Source organism: Hyaloscypha bicolor, assembly GCF_002865645.1.
Source record: "Hyaloscypha bicolor E unplaced genomic scaffold K444scaffold_87, whole genome shotgun sequence".
In the NCBI taxonomy this organism is placed as follows: Eukaryota; Fungi; Ascomycota; class Leotiomycetes; order Helotiales; family Hyaloscyphaceae; genus Hyaloscypha; species Hyaloscypha bicolor.
The window spans coordinates 2,181,947-2,201,342 of record NW_020194589.1 but is presented as its reverse complement, the minus strand read 5'-3'; the positions used below and the strand labels follow the sequence as shown (position 1 = coordinate 2,201,342).

Genomic DNA, 19,396 nt, shown 5'->3' with positions numbered 1-19,396 from the left:
AGAAGCAATTCTGCCACCTTCGCCTTGCTTTATCTTCAGTTCGACGTTGCAAATCATACTTTCGTGCCTTGTCATGAAGCCCTCACGCTTCACAGAATTGTGCCAAAGCCAAACGTCTGCTTAATGCTCCGGACGTAGTACTCTCCCCAATTTCTCTTCGTGACCTCTTCTTGGCCAACGGGAACTCCACTCCAGCTAACTCTCATCACAGTGACATTATCGACATCATTTTGATCAAAGCTGATCTCGAGACGAGAATAATGTCCCTTTGGCCATTGATCCAGTCTCCAGCTTTGAACGATCTGGGTGGGCTCAACAAGCTCGAGGTATTCGCCGGAAACGTTGCCTCCGAATAACTCGAACTTGCCACCCTTCTTGGCACCTTCAAATACCTTTGGTGCCGCGCGGGTGAAGGCTGCGATGCGTTGTGGGTCCGTGAAGGTCTGATAGAGCTCTGAGGCTGGTGCGCGGAATTCTTCTGTATCGGTAACGGTTGTAGTATTGATGGAAGAGCTGCCGCTTTGGCTTGTTTGGGTTGTGCTGGTTGGCTGGGAGGTAGCTGAGCTTGACGGGACGTGCAGTTTTGGAGTGGAAAATCCGCTCGACGGGTTGGAGCCAGGAGCGTGTTGGATGTCCTTGCCGTGTTCAGCAATCAAGGCTGGACCGAGCTTTGCAAATTCCTTTCGGAGTTGTGGGACGATTTTGGCGCGGACTAAGTCTTTAACAGGTGCTTTGGAGCTGGCATCAGAGTAAATGTCTATGTCAAACTGCGAGATGTTAGTTGAGCCATTTCAGCCGTCCAAAGGGGACGGGGAGACATACAACGTACTCATTTTCTTCCGTATCATGGGCCACCTCCGGGACTGTAATCGTACCGCTAACCTCCTCATCGTCCTTAGTGGTGCCTTCAGCAGTTAGTCAAGGTTGAGCTTTTGTGACCGCATTGAACCTACCAGAATATTCAATGACCAGCTTGACATCAAAAATAGTGATGACTTTGCCCTTCCGCTGGTTGACATCGACATCTCCATCCATGCTAATGAGCTTGTCTAATTTGGCAATCACCCCACCTTCCTCAGCCTTCAGATCCTTAATATTCTCCTCCAAAAACTGCTTCGTCCAAGCCGAGGCATCCTTGTTCACCCAGTGCCAGTTATTTGGATTGTGGAGGACCATGGCAGGCAATTCTCGAGGCGGATCGACTTGAGGGCAGGTCTGAAGCCTTTGATCAGCGCGGGGTATCAAAAGTTGCATGAAAAAGAGGGTGACTATTTTGGAAAGTTCAGAAAGAGACCCGAAGGTCAGCGCATAGTAAATCAGCTGTTGGTACAAAGCAACATAATACTGGTGCCAGCAAGATATTTCATCATTAGAGAAAGGGAAATGGTGGGTTCTTGATTTCGGCGACTGGTAGCTTACCTTCAGATTAGCAGCCCTCTTCTGAAGTCAAATTGTACGGTCAATTCGTCGCAAGCTGAGTCGAGTGCGCCGCAGAGAGTGTATTGTGTATGGTCGAAGCGGTGCCAGTCTTCCTCCTGTCGCGTGTGGGTTGGGAAGGTTGGCATGAGGCTCACGCAGTGAGAAAGTTCGAGAAACTCTTCGAGGCTTGAAAATCTATGGTCCTTGCTTAGCGCCCACGACACGTGACCACAGCTTCTGTATCAGGAGTGTGTGCGCGTTGCGGGACATTGGTTAACAGAGCAAAGTACTCCCAAATACCCAAATGGCCAGTGTATGAACCGAGGACTACGATGAAAGCCGCCGAAGGGACACCGCTGATCGGCTCCTTGGACTTGGGGAAACTCCTAGCCAGCGCCCAGTGGCGCTCACTATGGCTGGCTCATCAGTCTGGCCATGACTCTGCCACGGGATATCCGGATCTCTTGCACCTCTCCTGGTGCACAGCCATGACAGCCACTCCTAGGAAGTATCACAAGAGAGATTGTTCAGCAGATCATTGGGAGATTTCAAATATATGTTTGGCATCTTTCGATTCGGTCACAAGACACGGATCAATCCGAATCGACGTCATTTTCTCCTCTCCTTGCTCTTGCTCTCAGCCTCTCACGCGACTCGAAACCAGAGCTGCGGAACAGATTGATAAGATCCGAGATATGCATGAGGGCCACCATCTCGATCCCAGCCGAAGAACGGCCTAGGACTGGCCGAGGAATCTGATACTAGTGAAATCAACAAGCCTTCCTCCTTGTGGCAATGCGAGCTCCGCAGCTCCCGTCCATAGCCAGTGATCACATGTTTTCTCCGACCAGAAGTGAGGTGGCCAAACCTCAAAATGACGTTGAGTTCGAAACGCTGCCCCGAGGGCCGGAATCCCTTCAAGCCTTTGGCTATCTTTTGTCGGTCTCGACTAAGCTTCTTCTCATCGCTTCCTTGACTGGCCGACTAAATTTACTAAGTCTGTTACCAATCTTTAGTTTTATGCATCGCCCATCCCTAGAAGGTACCGTATTTAACTCTGTTGTTCCATCCACCACTATGTCTCATTAGTCGTCCTTCGAATATCTTCTTTCCCCTTCCCAGCTTCATTGTTCCTACTAAGCCCGGACATTTAGCACACTTTGGGAAAGTTTCTTCTTAATATCTAACAATATCCTCACCGGATGTGTGTTGATCAGCATGGCGGTAATATGGGGACTCGACCTAAGGGAGATGCAATGGGGGAAGTTCAAAGGGTCTTATATGTTCAACCAGGATTACCACCTACGCAGAACGAAGATGATTGTCTACCAGATCGCCATGATTCTCTGCGTGTGTTCAGAATCTGTTGGAACGGCCGCGTTGTCAGGTTTGACACCTCATACTCCTAAAACATTGGCCGATGCTAACTCCGTCATCAGATTACGTGGACCAACAAGATGGCATAACAACGCGAACTAGTCCACTGGTCAAAGTCCATAATAACGATATTGTTGGAACCTTCAGTTACAACATTTTTGTTGGGATCGCCGTGGCGACCATCTTTGGATCGGGATTCTTCTTTGACCTTTTCTGGCCGGAGAGAAAAGAAAGCAAGTCTGTTCGACTTGCTTGGAAGATCTGCTCTCTTCTCGTGTCTTTTATGGCACTTGCAGATGCATTGGCGCTGACAGTGAGTGCAACTACCCTGAATAGAGACAAATATTGAATCATCGCACAGGTCGTTGTTGCAACACACCGTTCCACCATTACCGGAGTATCAGCAGGAGCTGCAGCTTTTCTCTTCCGCGAGAATGGTCCACCAAATCCTATTTACAGAAAGAACGCCTATTGTGTCGCATCAGTCGTTTTATTGTGGCCAGGGATGATAGCGTCGTTTGCCAGTACATATATTATGTTTAAGTCGATTCAGCACGATGACAAACTTGGGCCTAGGTCTTCGAAGTATAGCGGAGATAAGGGGGTGGAAGTGTTTATTGATATGGCACCTCAGGCCCCTAAGCCTACACTAGCTGCAAATGGTGCAACTCAACCGGAACCATACCAAGGCACTTAAGCATTTGTTCGGCGTTCAGGCAAAAGGAACAGAGATTCGGAAAGACTGGCAAATATTACGATACCCCTAAGTTGTTAAAACGAAGTCAATTGATAGTATCTTTTTTGCAACATAATATTTAGTGACCAAATCTTCCGTGTTACATTGTCACTATAAATGGCAGATGCTCCATATCCCAAGACATTGCAGATATGACATAAAGAGGTTCCAAAATGAAGTAAGCACCACCAAGAAATATGTCCAATAAAAGTGCAAGCACCGCCGGTCTGAGTCAACCGGCCAATGCACATTCGATGAAGCTGAAGATCCCTACCAACATCCGAGATCTCTCGTTGAAGACCATTTTATAGAGCTTTATAATTGCCCTTCACACTTCACACTTTACACTTTCATAACATTCACCAAAATACAAGCTGACCACACTAACTTACTCTCCAACACAATCCTCTCAAACCCACAATATCCTCCCCAACCATCACGCTGCACCCCGCAAACTCCCTCGATATCCCCGCCCTAGCTCAAATCTCCCGAGCCGCCTTCTCAACCGACACGCACACACGCCTCAAATCACTCATCAAAGGCACAAACCACGCTCAAGAAATGGCCCCTGCTCTCACTTCCTGGCTCGCACGCCCAGGATCAAAGTGCACAGTCATGAAAGCCGTGACTCCTGAAGGGTAGACGATTGGTTGGGCGTGCTGGGCGTTTGTTGGTTTCGAGGATGGTGGAGGAGGTGGAGGAGAGAATGTTCCACCCCCCTTGGAACAAGCTGTCAAAGTCGAAGAGCCACAGCAGGAAGAAGAGAAGAAGAAGAAGAAGAAACGCTGGGATTAGAGTGAGAGAAGGAGAAGATAAAGGAACTCAGCGCCATAACCGGCACCTCAATGCGAGAATGGGAAGCCAAACTCACGCCACCGGGCAGCAAATGTATAATCCTAGTCGCTATCCCCGTGCTGCCTGCTTACTAGGGAAGAGGAATAGGCTCCGTGTTGATTAGATGGGGGACGGGCATTGCTGATGCGGAAGGGGTGTGTTGCTGGGTTTATTCTTCCGATAAGGGATGGACTGCATTCCAGAAAGGGGGGTTTGGGGAGGTTGGACAGTTGGACGTGGAGTTAGACGATTTTGCTGGGGAGGTGAGGAATGAGGGAGGAGAGGATGAGAGGTGGAGGAAGTATGTGTTTCGTTATATGCGGCGAGAGGCAGTCACACAGGGGTGATAAGAGGGATGATGTGACTGCTGTGTATTGTAATCTAGAATACCAATATCAGCACCAATGATGTAAAAAACACATCGCTGATTCTTGCTGCCACATTGTAAGTGCGGAGCAGGTAGTAATGCAACGCAATGCAGTGATACTTAGCATCCTCCAACTCCATTCACATAATTTCGTGTTTACACAAACAATATCCCCATAAAAAAATCTTCGCTATGCATGCAACTACCGTTTAGGTAGCACCGAGACGCCAGTGCCAAATTACAATAAAGAGTTATGTATTCCACCATGCGCCTCTCGCAGATCCTTCATTAGTGTTACGTCATCGTTCATTGGTCTTCGTCTTCTTCTTCGGCAATAACTTGGTCTTCATCAAATCGTAGGAGGTTTCGAGTGCCACGTTGTGAGGCTGGAATGCCGTCTCTCGAAGCACCAAAGTCGAGAACCTAGGAGAATGTTAGTGGGTACTTTAACGATACTTGTATAACTAAACTTACCTCTACATATGTAAGATTGTTACGTTGCACAGCAGCAACACATCTCCGCTCGTCGAATTTAACTTGCCAAACTCCGCTGAGGTTAGTCAAGAGATCCTTCGTGCATTCGCCTGTCTTGATGTTCCATAACTTCAACGTCCTGTCTGATCCGGAGATAACCTTTTGGCCATCATGTTGAAAGCAGGTAATGGCACCGGTATGAGCACTAAGAGTGCTTTTGCACTGGCCGTTTTCTGGGTCCCAAATTCTGAGAGTAGAATCTGCAGCAGCTGAAACAAGGCGCTCATCACGTAAGTCAAGCAAGCCAACTAAAGAGGTATGTCCCTCAAGAGTGAATAGACAAGCACCTGTTTCAAGGGACCAGATCTTGACGAAGTTGTCCATCGATCCACTGATACACCGATTGCGCTTGTGGTCCAAAACGACGCTGTAAACCTTCATGGCATGTCCTTGGAGACGCCATATTGTCTCTCCTGTCGATATCTTCCAGACTCTAACGGTATTGTCGTAACTACCACTGACCAGTGTATCTTGATGCGCAGCAATCGCACGCACAGAGTGGAGATGGCCAGTCAGCACGCGTACAAAGTATGGGCAATCGGCGTCATTTGCTGGAGGTCCTGTCTGAATGTAACGCTTAGAGCCTTGTTCAGGCAGTCTCCAAACTCGGAGTTGAGAATCCCTGGACCCGGTAATGATCAATGGCTTCTCGGGAACCATGATCGGCTTGCCCTTCTCAGTGACTCCAGTCATCTCGGGCATAAGGATTTGCAGGCATCGGACGGTAGATGTATGCCCATGGAATACCTGGGTGCATAGACCCTTCTCAATGTCCCATACTCGGACAGAACGGTCGGTGGATCCAGAGACTAAGACATTTCCTTCATATTGTAAAGCCCAAACACCACCTTCATGTCCCTCAAGCTTCTTTCGTAGGACTCCTGTCTTGGTGTCATATACATGGATAAGAGTGTCGTCCGAACCAGTCAAGATCTTGTCATCATCGAACTGAAGACATGTAATGACATGTGAAGGGTGAGCCTGGAAGGCAAAGTGATGTGGTGCCACTTTCCCACTCATCCAGCTATGCTGGAGCATGTGATGGCGACGATAGAGAGACTTGAAGAGATGTAGTTTCCGCAGGCCAGGCAAACCCAATTCTGGATCAGGAACAGCGATGGCAGCAGCGTTGGCAGCACTAAGTGGACCCTCCGACTTGTGGAATCTGGCTGTGTGAGGGTATCTTGCAACCATGCCTTGGGCCTTGTCCGCAAATTCATGACCAGTAGCTCTCCGCTTTGATCTGTCTGACCCTAAACCTCCAGGAGCTCGCTTTCTCTTTGCGGCCGAGCGCCCCTTCCTGGAAGGTCCAACGTCGACTTTGGTATTTGCCATATCTCCCTCAGAGGATGAAAGGAATCCTCGTTGGACACTCAAGTCTTGCTCACATCCATCCGGGCCATAAGGATCCTGCCAGCCCCAGCCCTGTTGGATGGCTTTCTCCAATTCTCCGGTGGGGAGAACAAACCCATCGTTATCAAACAATTCCTTCCAGCCTGTCTCGTTCGAATCCACAATGTTCCTCCATTGCTTCGAGACTTGTGCAGCTTGGCAGAGATCAACATGGTTTAGAAAGCTGAGAATGTGGAGACTCAATTCCATGGGTAGCTGATCCAGAAAATCGCACTTCAAAGCAGGATTGACCACGTCTGCTATGACATGAAGAGTCTTTCTGGAACATCGCTTAAGGAAGTGACACATCATGAATGTCTTCATATCGTTGGGCATCGCAGCGAAGGTCTCGATCATAAAACGCGTGTCCACAATAGACGGAACACCGTTTCTGGGCTGTCCAACTTCTGTTTGGAATGCATGCAAAGCCTGCGAATCCAACTGTTCAATATCTTCACTGTCGATAGTTTCTTGACTGTCGCCTGACTGGGTCGCAGGGCTACCCGCGACAAGCTCGTCTTCTTCGGTGGCATGTGGGAACTCTCCTTGCCGAAGCTCTGCAGAGGCAAAAGTTGGCGATAGGCCTGGACTTGGTAAACTAGCATTTTGTGCAGCAGCCGTGTTGATACTTGGCCGTTGACCAGGAGCTTGTGCGAAAGTTGAGTTGGCTTCTTCGAAAGGCTCCAAATCGGACTCCGCGATAGGAGGTGTAGCGACAGCGTTAGCGAAAGACTCCGTACTCGAGGTATCTTGTGGGCTTGGTACATCTTCAAAGGAATCGTTTTGACTCAGTCCCGAGCGTGGCGTATATGTGCTTTCGAAGAACGAGGAAGCTGGTCGAGTCCGTCCAGTAGTGGATGAATCATGTTCGGACATATCAGGAGTCGCGGGGAATGTGGGATCTTCAGACATAAGCATACCCAATCCGAGGTTTCGGCGTCGTAATAAATCCTTCTGCATCTCTAGGTCTTCATCTTTGGTCTTCAGCGGGATGTGTTTCCTAGACTTGCGGAATATCGAATCTGTGGATTTGGGAGATCCTGGCCATGCTTCCGGCGCGCCTCTTGCTGACCGTCTTTGGTTGATTGCCGCTAATTTCTTGGAAACGCTTTCTGCGCGCTGGAAGTCTGCTTTCCCCCCTGCGGGTGCCTTGTAGGCCTTCCCGCTCTGTAGAGCCATTCGCCCGTTGTTAACATTATGGTGATTGTCGGTATGAGTTTGGGAGCTCGGCCGCGCACCCTATATAATTAAAGATCAGTTTAACTCAATTAAAAACATCCCGCCACTCCACAGGTATGAGAACAGACCTCTGAAAGCGGAACATGATCATTATCCTCATAGATGTCTTCTAGCTCGTCGTTGATATTGTAAGAGAAGTTGGTGACCCCGTCAGGAATGGCTTTCAAAGCTAATGGATATTCCTTCGTGTCTAATTTGTCCAGCAACTGCTCCTTGATCAGCAGAGGAGGATATGATCGTTTGGTTGTCGTGGTAGTCGTGACGGTTTTCGTTTCGATGCATTCCGCAAGCTCTATTTGTAGTCTCGAAGTGCGTCGAGGACTTGGGTCATCACCTTCGATCCACTCTATCGACACGGTTTGGTTCCTGGAGCGAGGTTGCATCTCGGTCTCCCCCTGCATTGACTTGGAGTTCGAGGTAAAAGGATTCGGTGAACCGTCAGGCGTGAAATTGTGAGCTGAACCAGAATTTGCACTTGGAATTACACCTGGTCTCCGCTTGATATTAGGTCGAGCCGGCGGGTCCATGGTGAAGATTGCGATGTTACGCCCCTCGGTGTTCGTTGAAAAGTAACCGGGACTTCAGCCCAGCCCCTCCGACGCGTCCTTGACACGAGACCACGGACGCGTTCTAAGCCCTTCGCTGCTCACTTCCACCAATATCTTATGAGTCTGCTAAGAGCACCATAGCAAAATGTCCCCAGGTTTTCGTGGATGTTCAGAGCGGGGTGGGGTGGGCAAGTTGACGAGTTGATCCGATAGATGCAGGTTGGAATGCCAGAACTCGAAGCAAGAAGAAATTTTCCTGGTCTCTCGAGGATCAAAAGATTCACGTGAGGAGAAGCGGCAGAATAGCAGGCGCAACAGAAAGGATGGTCGAGAAGTCGTTAGGCGTAAGGTCCAGCGCCCGTGTTGAAGGCGGAGTTGAAGTTGAGGTTGGGGGAAGTTCGCCAAGCCACAGTCTGACAGAGCGGCGAGCCGGACCCTGCCACTCACAGCCAAGCGGAAAGGATCTTACCTCGGAAAAGCTCCTTATTGCCACAATTCCTCGAGCTTCATGATTTCGAAATTTTGTATTGCTTCCCCAAATCCCTATGGCTTGTAGATCCATATCATCCCTAATGTCAAAGATTGTTCGTCCCTGCCAGAAAGAGATTTTTGATTCCCCCTCCGTGGATTTTCCACCCGAATAACCCCGCCATAAGCCATCACTCTGACAGAGTATTGCCGGGCTAGGCCGAACACACTTGCCTTTTTGACGAAGTACTTCTTTCCTTCGTAACTTTGGCAGGCCGGCGTTGCCATCTGTCTCTACTTCACTATTGTCACCAGTTCAAACCGCTTCTATTTGGTCAATCTTCTTCCCGCGCACGAAAATCTATTGCTCCACATCATTTCTGCACGTTACCCTTCTTGATACTTGAGGGTGGCACAACCCATCTTGAACAATCGCTAAGTTGCCTCCAGAGGACCTGAGATTGTATGGCAAGTTTTGAGACAATGTTGAGGGCCTTTCGCCTTTCCAGTAAGTGTTCCGTCTTTTGATTGGTATTAGCATGCACCGCCTGTCAACAATTAGATCATCAACATCTCCGTCCGTTGCTGATCGTATTGTTGGGGGATTAAACAGACATTCCTTGACATCCGCGGTCCCACGCAAACTCCGAGATGGTACACTCTACAACGGATACTGATCCCGAACCATATAATTTCCGAGTCCCACTGATTCCTGTTGACCGTCTTCCGCATCTAGCCTTGGCTTGTCAATGTGAAAATGCAGGAGAGACGTTTCTTCCAGGGGTGCTATTTCTTAAACACCCTCATTCCGAGCTGGAGAGAATTTGTATCCTCCCAAACTCTCACTTGTAGGCAATCGTTTTCATGTGCCGGTGTCCGTATAGCCTTCTTAAGGTTATGCCCATCCAGCCCATTCAAGTTGGCCATAAGATATACTCAAGTGTTCCCCTCTATGCTGAGCTATGTGCCATCAGCACTCCCCTGGCATGATCTAAAGCCTACGCTGTCTCTGAGTAGATAGCGGAAATCAAAAGTCATGACATTACCCTCAAAAAGCGTACTTGGAACGATTAAATTCAGCAGAAGAGCCCGCATTCACTCCCTTTAATGGATTTATTGTCAAAATCTCGAAATAAGAAAGGCTAGTTGGAGGCCAATATCCTGTCCTGCCTGACGGGAGGGAATTGTAGGAGAAGAAGTTTTAAGTTTTTTTCTTCCTGCATGTAGCCTCAATGTCCCTCGAGTTTCTGGGACATTGGAATTGTCCTCAAATGTGAGTGAACCTCCGAGTCAACCTCTTGATCCTGGAAGTTGGAGGTGAATACTGTGTTGAAATTGTTATTTTGTTGCTCGTCACTTCAATGTACGAAATGTTATGGTACATTGAAGTTTTCCTGGAGTTGGGGAGTGGATCTGCAAGGAAGGCGGAGGGTGAAGACCAGCGTTTCCCTCCAGCAGACTTCGTCGTTCGGTGCTATTTACCCAAACTTGCTTCACAAGCAGCAACATGTCGACAATGCAGTGCCAAAGATGCAATTCCCTCTATTCCCATGCTCGGTATTACAACAAGGACTCCGCTCACTGAACGCAATTTCATTACTGGTCACAGGACTGGAGTCGACAAGGTCACTCTTTCCAAGCCAGGGGGTGTGCCTCCGGAAAGGGAAAGCGCTAACAAGCGATGCAATTCCTTTCCTCCATCTCCAATCCCATCTCATCACCTCCCCTCTTCATCCCATCATTTCATCAATGTGCCTGGTGGTTCGAGTTTCCTGACGCCCTCAACGCAACACCCTTCTCTGCAGTCTAGCCCGCAGCAGGCCAACTCCACTGAGCCTCTCAACGCCTCACGATGGCTCAAAAGGGAAAAAAGGGAAAGGCAAAGAAGGCCAGTCGCCCAAAGCCCTCTCAACCTCCGACCCATCTAGTCCAGGCTCCTCCCAGGCATATTCACCCACCCAGTTCCGAGGTTGTACTCACTGATGAGCACAGTCTTGAGATAGTCAAGACTGTTATCACTGCAACTGTAAGGCGTTCCCTTTCGGAACAGGCTTAAAAAAGCTAACTTTCCACCTCCCAGATGCTTGAAATCATCTTCATTCGGTTTGGCTCCTTCTCCTGTCGAATCTGGGAGAAATTCTATGCTTACTTTGTGCCTTCAGACGCGTTTTCCCCGAACACGATTGGCAGAACTATGCCTGGGATCCTGCTGATCCAAGCATTACCTATGATTCGTTCGTTGAAGGCGTTGAAGGCAAGGACAGACCCAGTTATGAAGCGACGGACAACCTCATGATGTGGCACTTCCCAAAGCGTGGCAAAACCCCGGGTCTGGACAAATTTCTCGACTGTCTCGTATGTCTGCTCACATCCCCTCCGATACTTGCTAATTGTAACACTAGGAGTCTGGAGCTCAAGATGCGCTTGGGAAAGGCTACCTGCGCAAACTCAACCTCTCCATTGCTCGCATGGATGATGGTCCGATTACTGAGGCAAATCTCATCGAGTCTTACACTGTCAAATTCTCCTATGACAGCGGCAACGTTGTTTCACAGATCTATTCCGAGACAGGAGACATGAGATCAAGCACACCACAACCTGTTGTGCTTCTTAACGTCAAGAACGGGGCACGCAAGCTACTGAACAACGTAGCCAGTTACCTCTGGAATAGCTCGAAGCATGGTGAACTCCAGGACTACCCTCTGCCGAGTAAGTTCCCTGCATGGAATGTTGGCCGCTTTTCCCCACTAATCTATGTTGGTCCCAAAGCTTCCTTTCGAATGATCATGGCAATGGACTACAACGATGGCACCCCACCCGACTATCAGGCACCTCGTTTTCACCAAGGCGATGAACACGCTTCACGCCTCATCAATTTGGGCCATTTTAGTGAGAATCGTGTGATGAACACTGGATATCACAGGTACGCATGAAGATCTCCGTCCAAGACGAAACTGGTGGCTCACGATGCGAAGAGTTTCAGTTGGCTGGCATCTATCAGGAGCAGTCCAGCAGCCAACCCAGACCAGTCAGCCTGTTGACAACGGCGATTCGAGACCAACCCGGATCACTCGTTCTATATGCAATCCTCAGACGCCAGTTATGCGCGGCCGACAGCAGTCTGTATCTTCGGAGCTTGGAGGACAAACACAGCCAGATGCCATGAGACAGATTGGTGGAATGGTAAGATCCATTCCTCCCAAGAAGGACTGTCGCTAACAGCTAATTGTCGAAGGGTGCATTCAGGCAACCAAATACAGATACACAAGACACCCGACCTTTGTATAACCGGTCCTTCTCCGCTACCCGTAGCTCCGCGAAGAGACGTCGTACCGGGCATGCGCAGCCCAGACTCAGATATCCCCCTTATACCCAAAGCGTCATTGATCTCTTCGACAGCCAAGGCTGCACCAGTACATCGGGAGATGTTGATTGTGACTGCGGTGCAGAGGGCGATTCCGGTGACTTGGTAAGGCTATCTATTGAAACTTTGATTTGCTTGACTAATCGTCGCAGGTTCACTGCTTGAAGTGTGGAAGCTCCCATCATGCTCAGTGCTATGGATACCTTGATGGTAGTCACCCGGTAAACGTCGTGTGTTACCTGTGTCTTCTACATCCAGACAACGGCCCCAAGGAGCACGAATTGTACCAGGAAATGCAGCACTTATGCGTCAAGAGACGAGTTTTACATTATCTACTTGAACACGGACCTTCCGCCCATATTAAGCGCCTCAAAGAATATGCCAGTAAGCATCTAACTATGCTGGTGCTTTGTTGGAATACTGATTCTAACATTTGCAAGGTATCCCTGAAAATCTAGGAGTGATTGAAGCATTCTTGGAAGAGCTGGAGCATGGAGGTTACATTAAGATTGAACTGGGCCTCCTCAACGATAAAGCCTCAGTTGCATTCTATACTCTCGCGGCGGATGAAAAGACGATTCGCAGCAACTACTTCCGCCCACAACAGAAGATCAGCCACCATGTAGGTCGCTTTCCTATTGCTATACAATCAATTCGTTCTGACACAAGCCCCATAGTTTGCCGTGCCAGAAACACCACCTACTGCTCAATTCAACGGTACTTTGGGTGGTCAATCGGGCAGCCAGAATCCAACTTTGACAACTCCAAACCTTGCCGAATCCCAGGGACTTAGCCAGGCTACTCGACGACTTCTTCTTGCGGATGCTAGCAGTACCCAGGACACATCAAGTCCCCAGTCTAAGTCTTACAGCCGCTCACGAACCTTCAGCCCCGCAGGGTCTCCTCAGGCAGCCCAGACTATGACACCTGCCGTCAGTCGTGGCTCATTCAACAAGAAACGTGTTGCAGATTTAGATATCGGCGGGATTCCTCCTAAGCGTCGCAACCCTGCTGTCATCAGCCCATGGATTCGCCGAATTGACGGCACGGAAGAATGACCTGGGGGTGCTCCAATTCACTTAATATTTTATGGTGACTCGTGTTTCTGAAAAATGGAGGTATGAAATATGGCTGCGGTTTACTGAAGAGGTTAGTTACACTTGCCGCATTCGCCGCTTGAAACATACATTGCCAGATGCTCCAAAAAGTTGAAGCCAAAAACCACAGATAGCTGTAGCCTTGAACCTTGCCAAATACTTTAGCTCAACAAATCAATCTATACAAAACCCGCACTTCCTCGTGGCTGAGTATCTCTTGGCATTGATCTGGCATCGTCAAACGCCAGCCTGAATCGGCAACTCCCAAATTATGTGGGGGACATGACTCGAGCAGCAAGTATACAAGCCTCCAAAACAAGACAATGCCCACGAAGGTTGTGGGCTGTCCCCGCGTCTTTATGCTTTTCATCGATTGTGCTTTGACGACGTGGAAAAGGAATCAGAATCAAACTGGAAATTCAATATGATACCTCGCAGGAAGTTTCTAAAGACGGTTCACATGTCCTCTTTTTCAATAGCATAAATCAATTCTTCGGCAGTGGCTTTACAGGGAGCGGCTCGACCGTTCGAGGTTCGCACCAGTGGTGTCTGAACGTCTGGCATCCAATAATGGCGATCTGCTCTAATTTCCACACCACTGAAACCGATTGTTCACCATCCTTGCTAGTCAGGGACTGAGGGGACTGACAGGACGAGGGACACGAAGATGGAGAGCGTTCGTGCGATGCACCGGAGATTTTGATGGGGAAGCGATTCTTCAGTGGACGCCAGCCCGACTTGATTCGACTCCAAGAGTCCCATCGCTTCTGCGCATGGACAGACACAGATCTGGCCTAAGTACAAAGTAGTTGCTTTTTCAGGAGGCCGGCTAGCATGCAGTGGAAGCGGAGGTATCCCGAAAACGGCGAAAAGGAGGGGGTTTGAGAGGCGAAGTGTTCAAGTGTCGTCCCAAAAGTGCCACGCCCGCCGAGCAGCTGAGATCTGCTGCAACCTCACATCCCTGATGGGGCAGGCCGGAAGCAAACTTGAGTCGAGAAGGGAAATCCAGATACAGTGCAGTGGTGAAGATCAGATTGGCGGGAGATGGCAGGAGCCGGGGGGGATTTGAACAGGAGAGAACCTAGTGCACTATTGAAATTAGCCTGCTGCCGTGCCGGCAGTGCACTGAGCACTCGTATGAAGACATCATCAATTCAACATCATCATGATCATCGTCGAGGGAGTCGGGGGGGCGGGGGGGCATGCACGCAGGCGAGCAGGCGAGCAAGGGAAAGCGAGAGCGAGAGGCAGCACCGAGGAGGTGAGTTGTCCCGAAGGGCCGCAGGGGCTGCAAACTCGACCGCGACACCGCGCTCTCTCGGTCTCACACGGTGGAAGCTCCAGAATACTCGAGACGCCAGCTTACCACGCCACGGCGAGCCTGCCGAGCACCGCTGGGCTGCCCCGACCTGTTGTGTTCCGGATCGCAAACAGATTGCTGACTTCGCGCGGGCGGTGACTTGCAGGCACAACCCTGATCCGCTTCAAGATCCCTGAGCAGGCTGCGCTGCAATGGTTGACTCTAACGGGAAGCGGTAGGGCAACCTGTGCAGGGGGCTCGGGAGCTGGGCAGGTCAAGCAGATCCAGACAGGGGAGGCTCCAGTCAGTGGACGCTTGACGCTCCACGGATTGCCCACTCAGATTGCTCTTCAGCACGGCCATCCCTCTCGCTGCCAGTATATGAGAGATGCCCGAGCATCCGTCCATGCCAGTTTCTTTTTCTGATTCCCGCCTTCTGAGTGCGTCGTGTCTGCTGCTGTTGCTTCGTGAGAGAGCAGACTCGACAGCGAGCAACGGTGTCGTCTGCATGAAACCACCTCGTCTCCCACAGTCCACTCCCACTCCCCACTCCCACCCTCACCTGCCTGCTCGACCCCGCTGCAGATCCAGCTGCCCTTCCTGATCCGTCGCCTTTCCTCATAATGTCTCACTGACGGAGTTGAATACCATCGGTCTCTCCTCTGACCGAACAGGTCACATTTCCTCCAGCAGCGGCCAGGAATCGATTCTCGTCGATTCGCGCGAAGAGCTGCCAATTAGAGTTCCCGCCTCTTGCTCGGGGAAACAGCCGCCAACATGGGAAGAACCTCCAAGTTCCTTTTTCCCATACCGGGCCGAAAACACACATCAAGCAAAAACAACGTACCACCAGCAAGCTCGCCGGCGATTAGCACAAGCAGCAATCTATCGAAGGCCCAAAGATTCCTGGGAACGGAAAACGACCTCAATATTGATTCGCCAACTCGGGAAGATGGACATCCATGGCGGTATCCAGGGTCCAGGTCGAGTGGCATGAGCATTTCTATATCGGAGTCTACGCAGTCTACGCAGTCTACGAACGAAAGCGGGAGTGTTCACGGCTCGCAGTATGATCAATTGGACGACGAGTCAGGTGTCTTTCCCAGAGCTCTGCACGGGAAGGCATCCTCTACTTTACTCGGACAGCGGTATGCTGATGATGGAACAACGACAAATTCGAGTATAAGTGGTCGTTTAAGAAACGAGGGCTCCTCTTCTACTCTCCGGTCATATTACGATCGCCAGAAATCACCACTGTCGATTTCTCAGCAGACGTCAAATTCATCTGCCAGGGACTTGGCATTGAGAAAAGGCTTCCCTCCTGTTATCCAACGAAGTCCTCTGCTGCAGGTTGAATCTGTCGATCCCTTCGACCAGCATTTCGCGGGAGAACAACACCAACTCCGCGAGAATGATTTTCACGTGGGTGGATCGATCGAGAAGAATTCGCGAAAGAAGCCAGCCCGCTTAGACCTGTCGATGCTCTTCCCATCTCGGAGAAATGGCAAGAAATCAGACAGCGAGTCATTGACACAATCGCCATCGTCACTATCACCAAATCTTTCTCGTCAAACTCAAGAGAGTCGGCCGGCATCGAGTTCTAGGCGCCGAAAACTAACGAAAGTATCGTCGAAAGAGTCGTTGCAGTCACAAAAACACAGCATTCGTTCCACTCAGTCAGAGGATCGAAGGTCTCGCCAGACTTCTGGCACATTGGAACACCTGTATGACCATTATGAGAGTATACCACCCCGCTCTGCCCGTATGGACCGTATTCCAGAGTCGAGTGTTCCCGACCGCAACGATTCCAGAACATCCAGAGCTGATCAGCATTCCCACGTCACGCCAAATTCGAAATCGCCTAACAATCGAGAATCATATTTAAGCCCGTCCAATAGTGAATCGTTCTCCTGGAAAAATATTAGAGAGAGCATGATATCTCCACCATGGGACGGGTCAAGTGCGGCAAGCTTCTCCAGCCGAAACTCAAGAACATCACGGCGTACGAGTGCCAGTGTATTGTCTAATTCCGATCTCAAGCAGCGAAGTGTGCTATCCTTGTCATCAGACTCTGAAGACGATTCAGAACCCGAGCCAGTAAGATCTCCATGCGTGCCATCCCAGGACAACAAAGCCTTACGGGTGCTCAACGGGTCGTCTGAGATGCCCAAGGAAAGTAGGCGTCATCAAGTTCAACAGCCAGAGGGGTTGACAGCAAGACAACACGGGCACAAAAAGGGTTCTGCAAAAGGAACCCCTTTCCTCACTATCCCCGAGTCGTCAATTCCAGCAACTCGGATAAATGGAACCTGGTCATCCTCAAAGGGTGAAGAACCGCACACCTCGTCTGACCGTCACCGAAAGGATTCTCGAACCTCAGGTGAAAAGGGTAGACGCTCTTCAAAAAAGAGGTCGTCCAATGCATCTGGGAAACCGTCTCATCAACAACCAACACCTCCACACTCTCCTACGTCTGTTGAGTTTCGCCGGTCCTCGCAAAGCAGCAGCCGATTCATGGCTGTCACAAAGCAAGAAGAAGCCTTATTAGAAGCTTTGAGGCAAAAGAGAGCGAGGATGAGGGAGAAGATAATCGAAGAGCACGAAACGGCGAAATCGCCTCCACGAATCCCAGAAAGAGTCACCTCGCACTATTCGACAACGTCGAGCGTCAGCACGATTCGCGGCGATAGAGGTACCAATGAAAAGCAGAAAGTGCTTCTGTACCTCGATACGCCAATCTCCGAATCACAAGCGATTGACACGGCGGAGCCTTCGCCTGACTTGAGTGACTTTCTGAGCTTTGGTTCAGATGAGGACTCAACACCAAGGACCTCCTGGGCCGTTCCTCCAAAAGACCACGCGAGGCCAGACTCTGCTGTGTCTCCGCATTCCAGAGGGTCTAAATTCTCCCCTATGACGCCTCCTTCGGCAGCGAGACTCAGTGCCGTTGGTGCGGCAGTTGGCTTCAGAGACGAGAGGGCAATCGACCAAGAGTTGGAAGGGAAGAAGAGACTAACTGGGGTCCGGTTTGTGGATGATACAAAGGTTGTGAATGCACAAGACTTCTTACTGGACGAGAACGAGAGCGAGGTTATTTGGGGATTGTAAGGTAATGGGGTTGAGCGAGCATTCTACACACCAGTTTCCTTTGTCGATAATGATCTGCATTTATACCCATATTTTGGCATTTATAAGGAAGGGAAGATGGGAGTCTTGGGCGGGATTGGTGTGTCGGGAAACCGTGGCAGTCTGTCTATATCACATAATACAATACACACTGTGCCCTTGGAGAGCGTCCTCTACTCCCTCACGCACTGAGAACAGAAAATTTGGCCGCGCGTGATGGTGGCCACTCCTGAAGAAATCGTGGGAGAGCGGAGGCACAGTTGCCTGGGTCTGGGAAGGAATTCCACGTATTATTTTGGCAGACACAAAAAGACAGGTTGAGAGGATTTCCCGGTGCTCAACATTTCACAAAGCGTTCATATCCACGGTTACTGTTCAAGTCAATGAGAGAGAGCTGGGTGAGGACCATGCCCCAGATTCCCAGAACGAAGCTTTTAGGCACGCAATTACTTTGATCCATGTCTTGGCAAGCCTCTCCACAGATCTGCTCAAAGTGTGGCGTCCGGGAAGCCATCTCGATCCCACCCACAGCTGACCCGGCATGGCCCTCCCACCGTCCAAGTCGGAACAACAAGCTGTCTTGTGAGCATCATCACCATTATGCCATCTGATCTCTGCCATCCCGTCAGATTCGTCGTCATGATTTCGCATGCTGCTCCACGGGATTGGACCACGCAGGAAGAACCTTTCTCGAGACGTGGACAGGCCGTTATGCACACATGTGACCATCAAACTACGAGCTTGGGCACGAAAGCGGATCACGAGCGCGGTTTCGCATTGGAGAAGGCATCGAAACATCCGCTGTTCAGTGAGAAAAGAGTTTTCTCCTATCATTGTTCTACGGCCAGCCCGTTACTTGGGGGGAAAGTTTGCTGAACTAAATATTAATCTCCTCTCCTCTCCTCTCCTCTCCTTAACCTTAACTGCAGTGACGAGAGCCGAAACGAACGAACAATAACCTTAGTGTATTGAATTTCGATTTCGACTCCACAGCGCCCCCGTCCGGCCCGTTCTCCTTTTCTCGATGCGCGCGTTCCACCAGCCACACCCATAGCCAGGTTCCTGCAGCGATTGGACGTCCGACTTCCCCCTTGATGGTGCACCGACCCCAGACTGCCGCGGTCGCCGTGGTCGATTTGCTCTAAAACCAGACGGCCAGAATATCCAACTCATCATCCGCCAAACTTTTTCCTCCAGTCCTTTCCGCACACCGCACATCGCACACCGCACACCGCCGGCCTGCACAGAGGGCAAACCACAGTCAATTTTAAATTATCTTGCTTGTCAGAAGCTGTTGGGTCAATTGCTGCTGATTTGCGCGCGATTTGCACCTTCCAACTTGGCGGGAAGTGCCTCCGGAGGACACACAGTGGTCTGGCGATGGCCGCACTGCAGAAAGCACCCTCCGTGATGGGGGTGCCTATGAAGCATATTTCTCTGATCACGGTATGGCTGTTTCCAAATTTCTTATAGCTTGCCTTTAACTGACTTGGAATAGCTCACATTTCAAAATTCCGCCCTTATACTCGTAAGTATACCCAATGTTCCACACAGCTGGAAGAAGGACATGAATATGGGCACATCAATTGACAAAC

The 19,396-nt window shown here is 50.1% G+C and overlaps 5 protein-coding genes across 5 annotated transcripts; 3 read left to right on the top strand and 2 right to left on the bottom strand.

Moving 5' to 3' along the window:
• Window positions 1–89: 89 nt before the first annotated feature.
• On the bottom strand, window positions 90–1,176 carry K444DRAFT_531805 (uncharacterized protein; the record flags this gene model as incomplete). Its single annotated transcript, XM_024875026.1, has 3 exons — window positions 90–767; window positions 823–905; window positions 954–1,176. The coding sequence occupies 3 exons, from the start codon at window positions 1,174–1,176 to the stop codon at window positions 90–92; spliced, it is 984 nt and encodes a 327-aa protein (XP_024735859.1).
• Window positions 1,177–2,637: 1,461 nt separating this feature from the next.
• Window positions 2,638–3,493, top strand: K444DRAFT_531794 (uncharacterized protein; the record flags this gene model as incomplete). Its single annotated transcript, XM_024875025.1, has 3 exons — window positions 2,638–2,806; window positions 2,859–3,109; window positions 3,158–3,493. 3 exons carry the CDS (start codon window positions 2,638–2,640, stop codon window positions 3,491–3,493), a joined length of 756 nt encoding a protein of 251 aa, XP_024735858.1.
• A 1,271-nt stretch (window positions 3,494–4,764) lies between these two features.
• K444DRAFT_419544 (WD40 repeat-like protein) lies at window positions 4,765–8,575 on the bottom strand. Its single transcript, XM_024872695.1, has 3 exons — window positions 7,967–8,575; window positions 5,208–7,898; window positions 4,765–5,156 (listed from the first exon to the last, which is right to left on the bottom strand). The coding sequence occupies exons 1-3, from the start codon at window positions 8,423–8,425 to the stop codon at window positions 5,040–5,042; spliced, it is 3,267 nt and encodes a 1,088-aa protein (XP_024735857.1). The 5' UTR covers window positions 8,426–8,575; the 3' UTR covers window positions 4,765–5,039.
• Window positions 8,576–11,051: 2,476 nt separating this feature from the next.
• Window positions 11,052–13,306, top strand: K444DRAFT_419508 (uncharacterized protein). Its single transcript, XM_024872694.1, has 7 exons — window positions 11,052–11,269; window positions 11,317–11,623; window positions 11,684–11,837; window positions 11,890–12,097; window positions 12,150–12,383; window positions 12,431–12,662; window positions 12,719–13,306. Exons 1-7 carry the CDS (start codon window positions 11,207–11,209, stop codon window positions 13,069–13,071), a joined length of 1,551 nt encoding a protein of 516 aa, XP_024735856.1. The 5' UTR covers window positions 11,052–11,206; the 3' UTR covers window positions 13,072–13,306.
• A 1,706-nt stretch (window positions 13,307–15,012) lies between these two features.
• On the top strand, window positions 15,013–18,150 carry K444DRAFT_613744 (uncharacterized protein). Its single transcript, XM_024880409.1, has one exon. The coding sequence runs from the start codon at window positions 15,453–15,455 to the stop codon at window positions 17,781–17,783; it is 2,331 nt and encodes a 776-aa protein (XP_024735855.1). The 5' UTR covers window positions 15,013–15,452; the 3' UTR covers window positions 17,784–18,150.
• The last annotated feature ends 1,246 nt before the right edge of the window (window positions 18,151–19,396 follow it).

Bases quoted from the DNA above. Each gene is read 5' to 3' on its own strand.
- K444DRAFT_419544 (XM_024872695.1), bottom strand. From the start codon at position 8,425: ATGGACCCGCCGGCTCGACCTAATATCAAGCGGAGACCAGGTGTAATT. The intron at 7,899-7,966 runs GTCTGTTCTCAT...TTAATTATATAG, and splicing joins ATCATGTTCCGCTTTCAGAG to GGTGCGCGGCCGAGCTCCCA. The intron at 5,157-5,207 runs GTAAGTTTAGTT...ACATTCTCCTAG, and splicing joins ACAATCTTACATATGTAGAG to GTTCTCGACTTTGGTGCTTC.
- K444DRAFT_419508 (XM_024872694.1), top strand. From the start codon at position 11,207: ATGATGTGGCACTTCCCAAAGCGTGGCAAAACCCCGGGTCTGGACAAA. The intron at 11,270-11,316 runs GTATGTCTGCTC...TTGTAACACTAG, and splicing joins ACAAATTTCTCGACTGTCTC to GAGTCTGGAGCTCAAGATGC. The intron at 12,663-12,718 runs GTAAGCATCTAA...AACATTTGCAAG, and splicing joins GCGCCTCAAAGAATATGCCA to GTATCCCTGAAAATCTAGGA.
- K444DRAFT_613744 (XM_024880409.1), top strand. From the start codon at position 15,453: ATGGGAAGAACCTCCAAGTTCCTTTTTCCCATACCGGGCCGAAAACAC.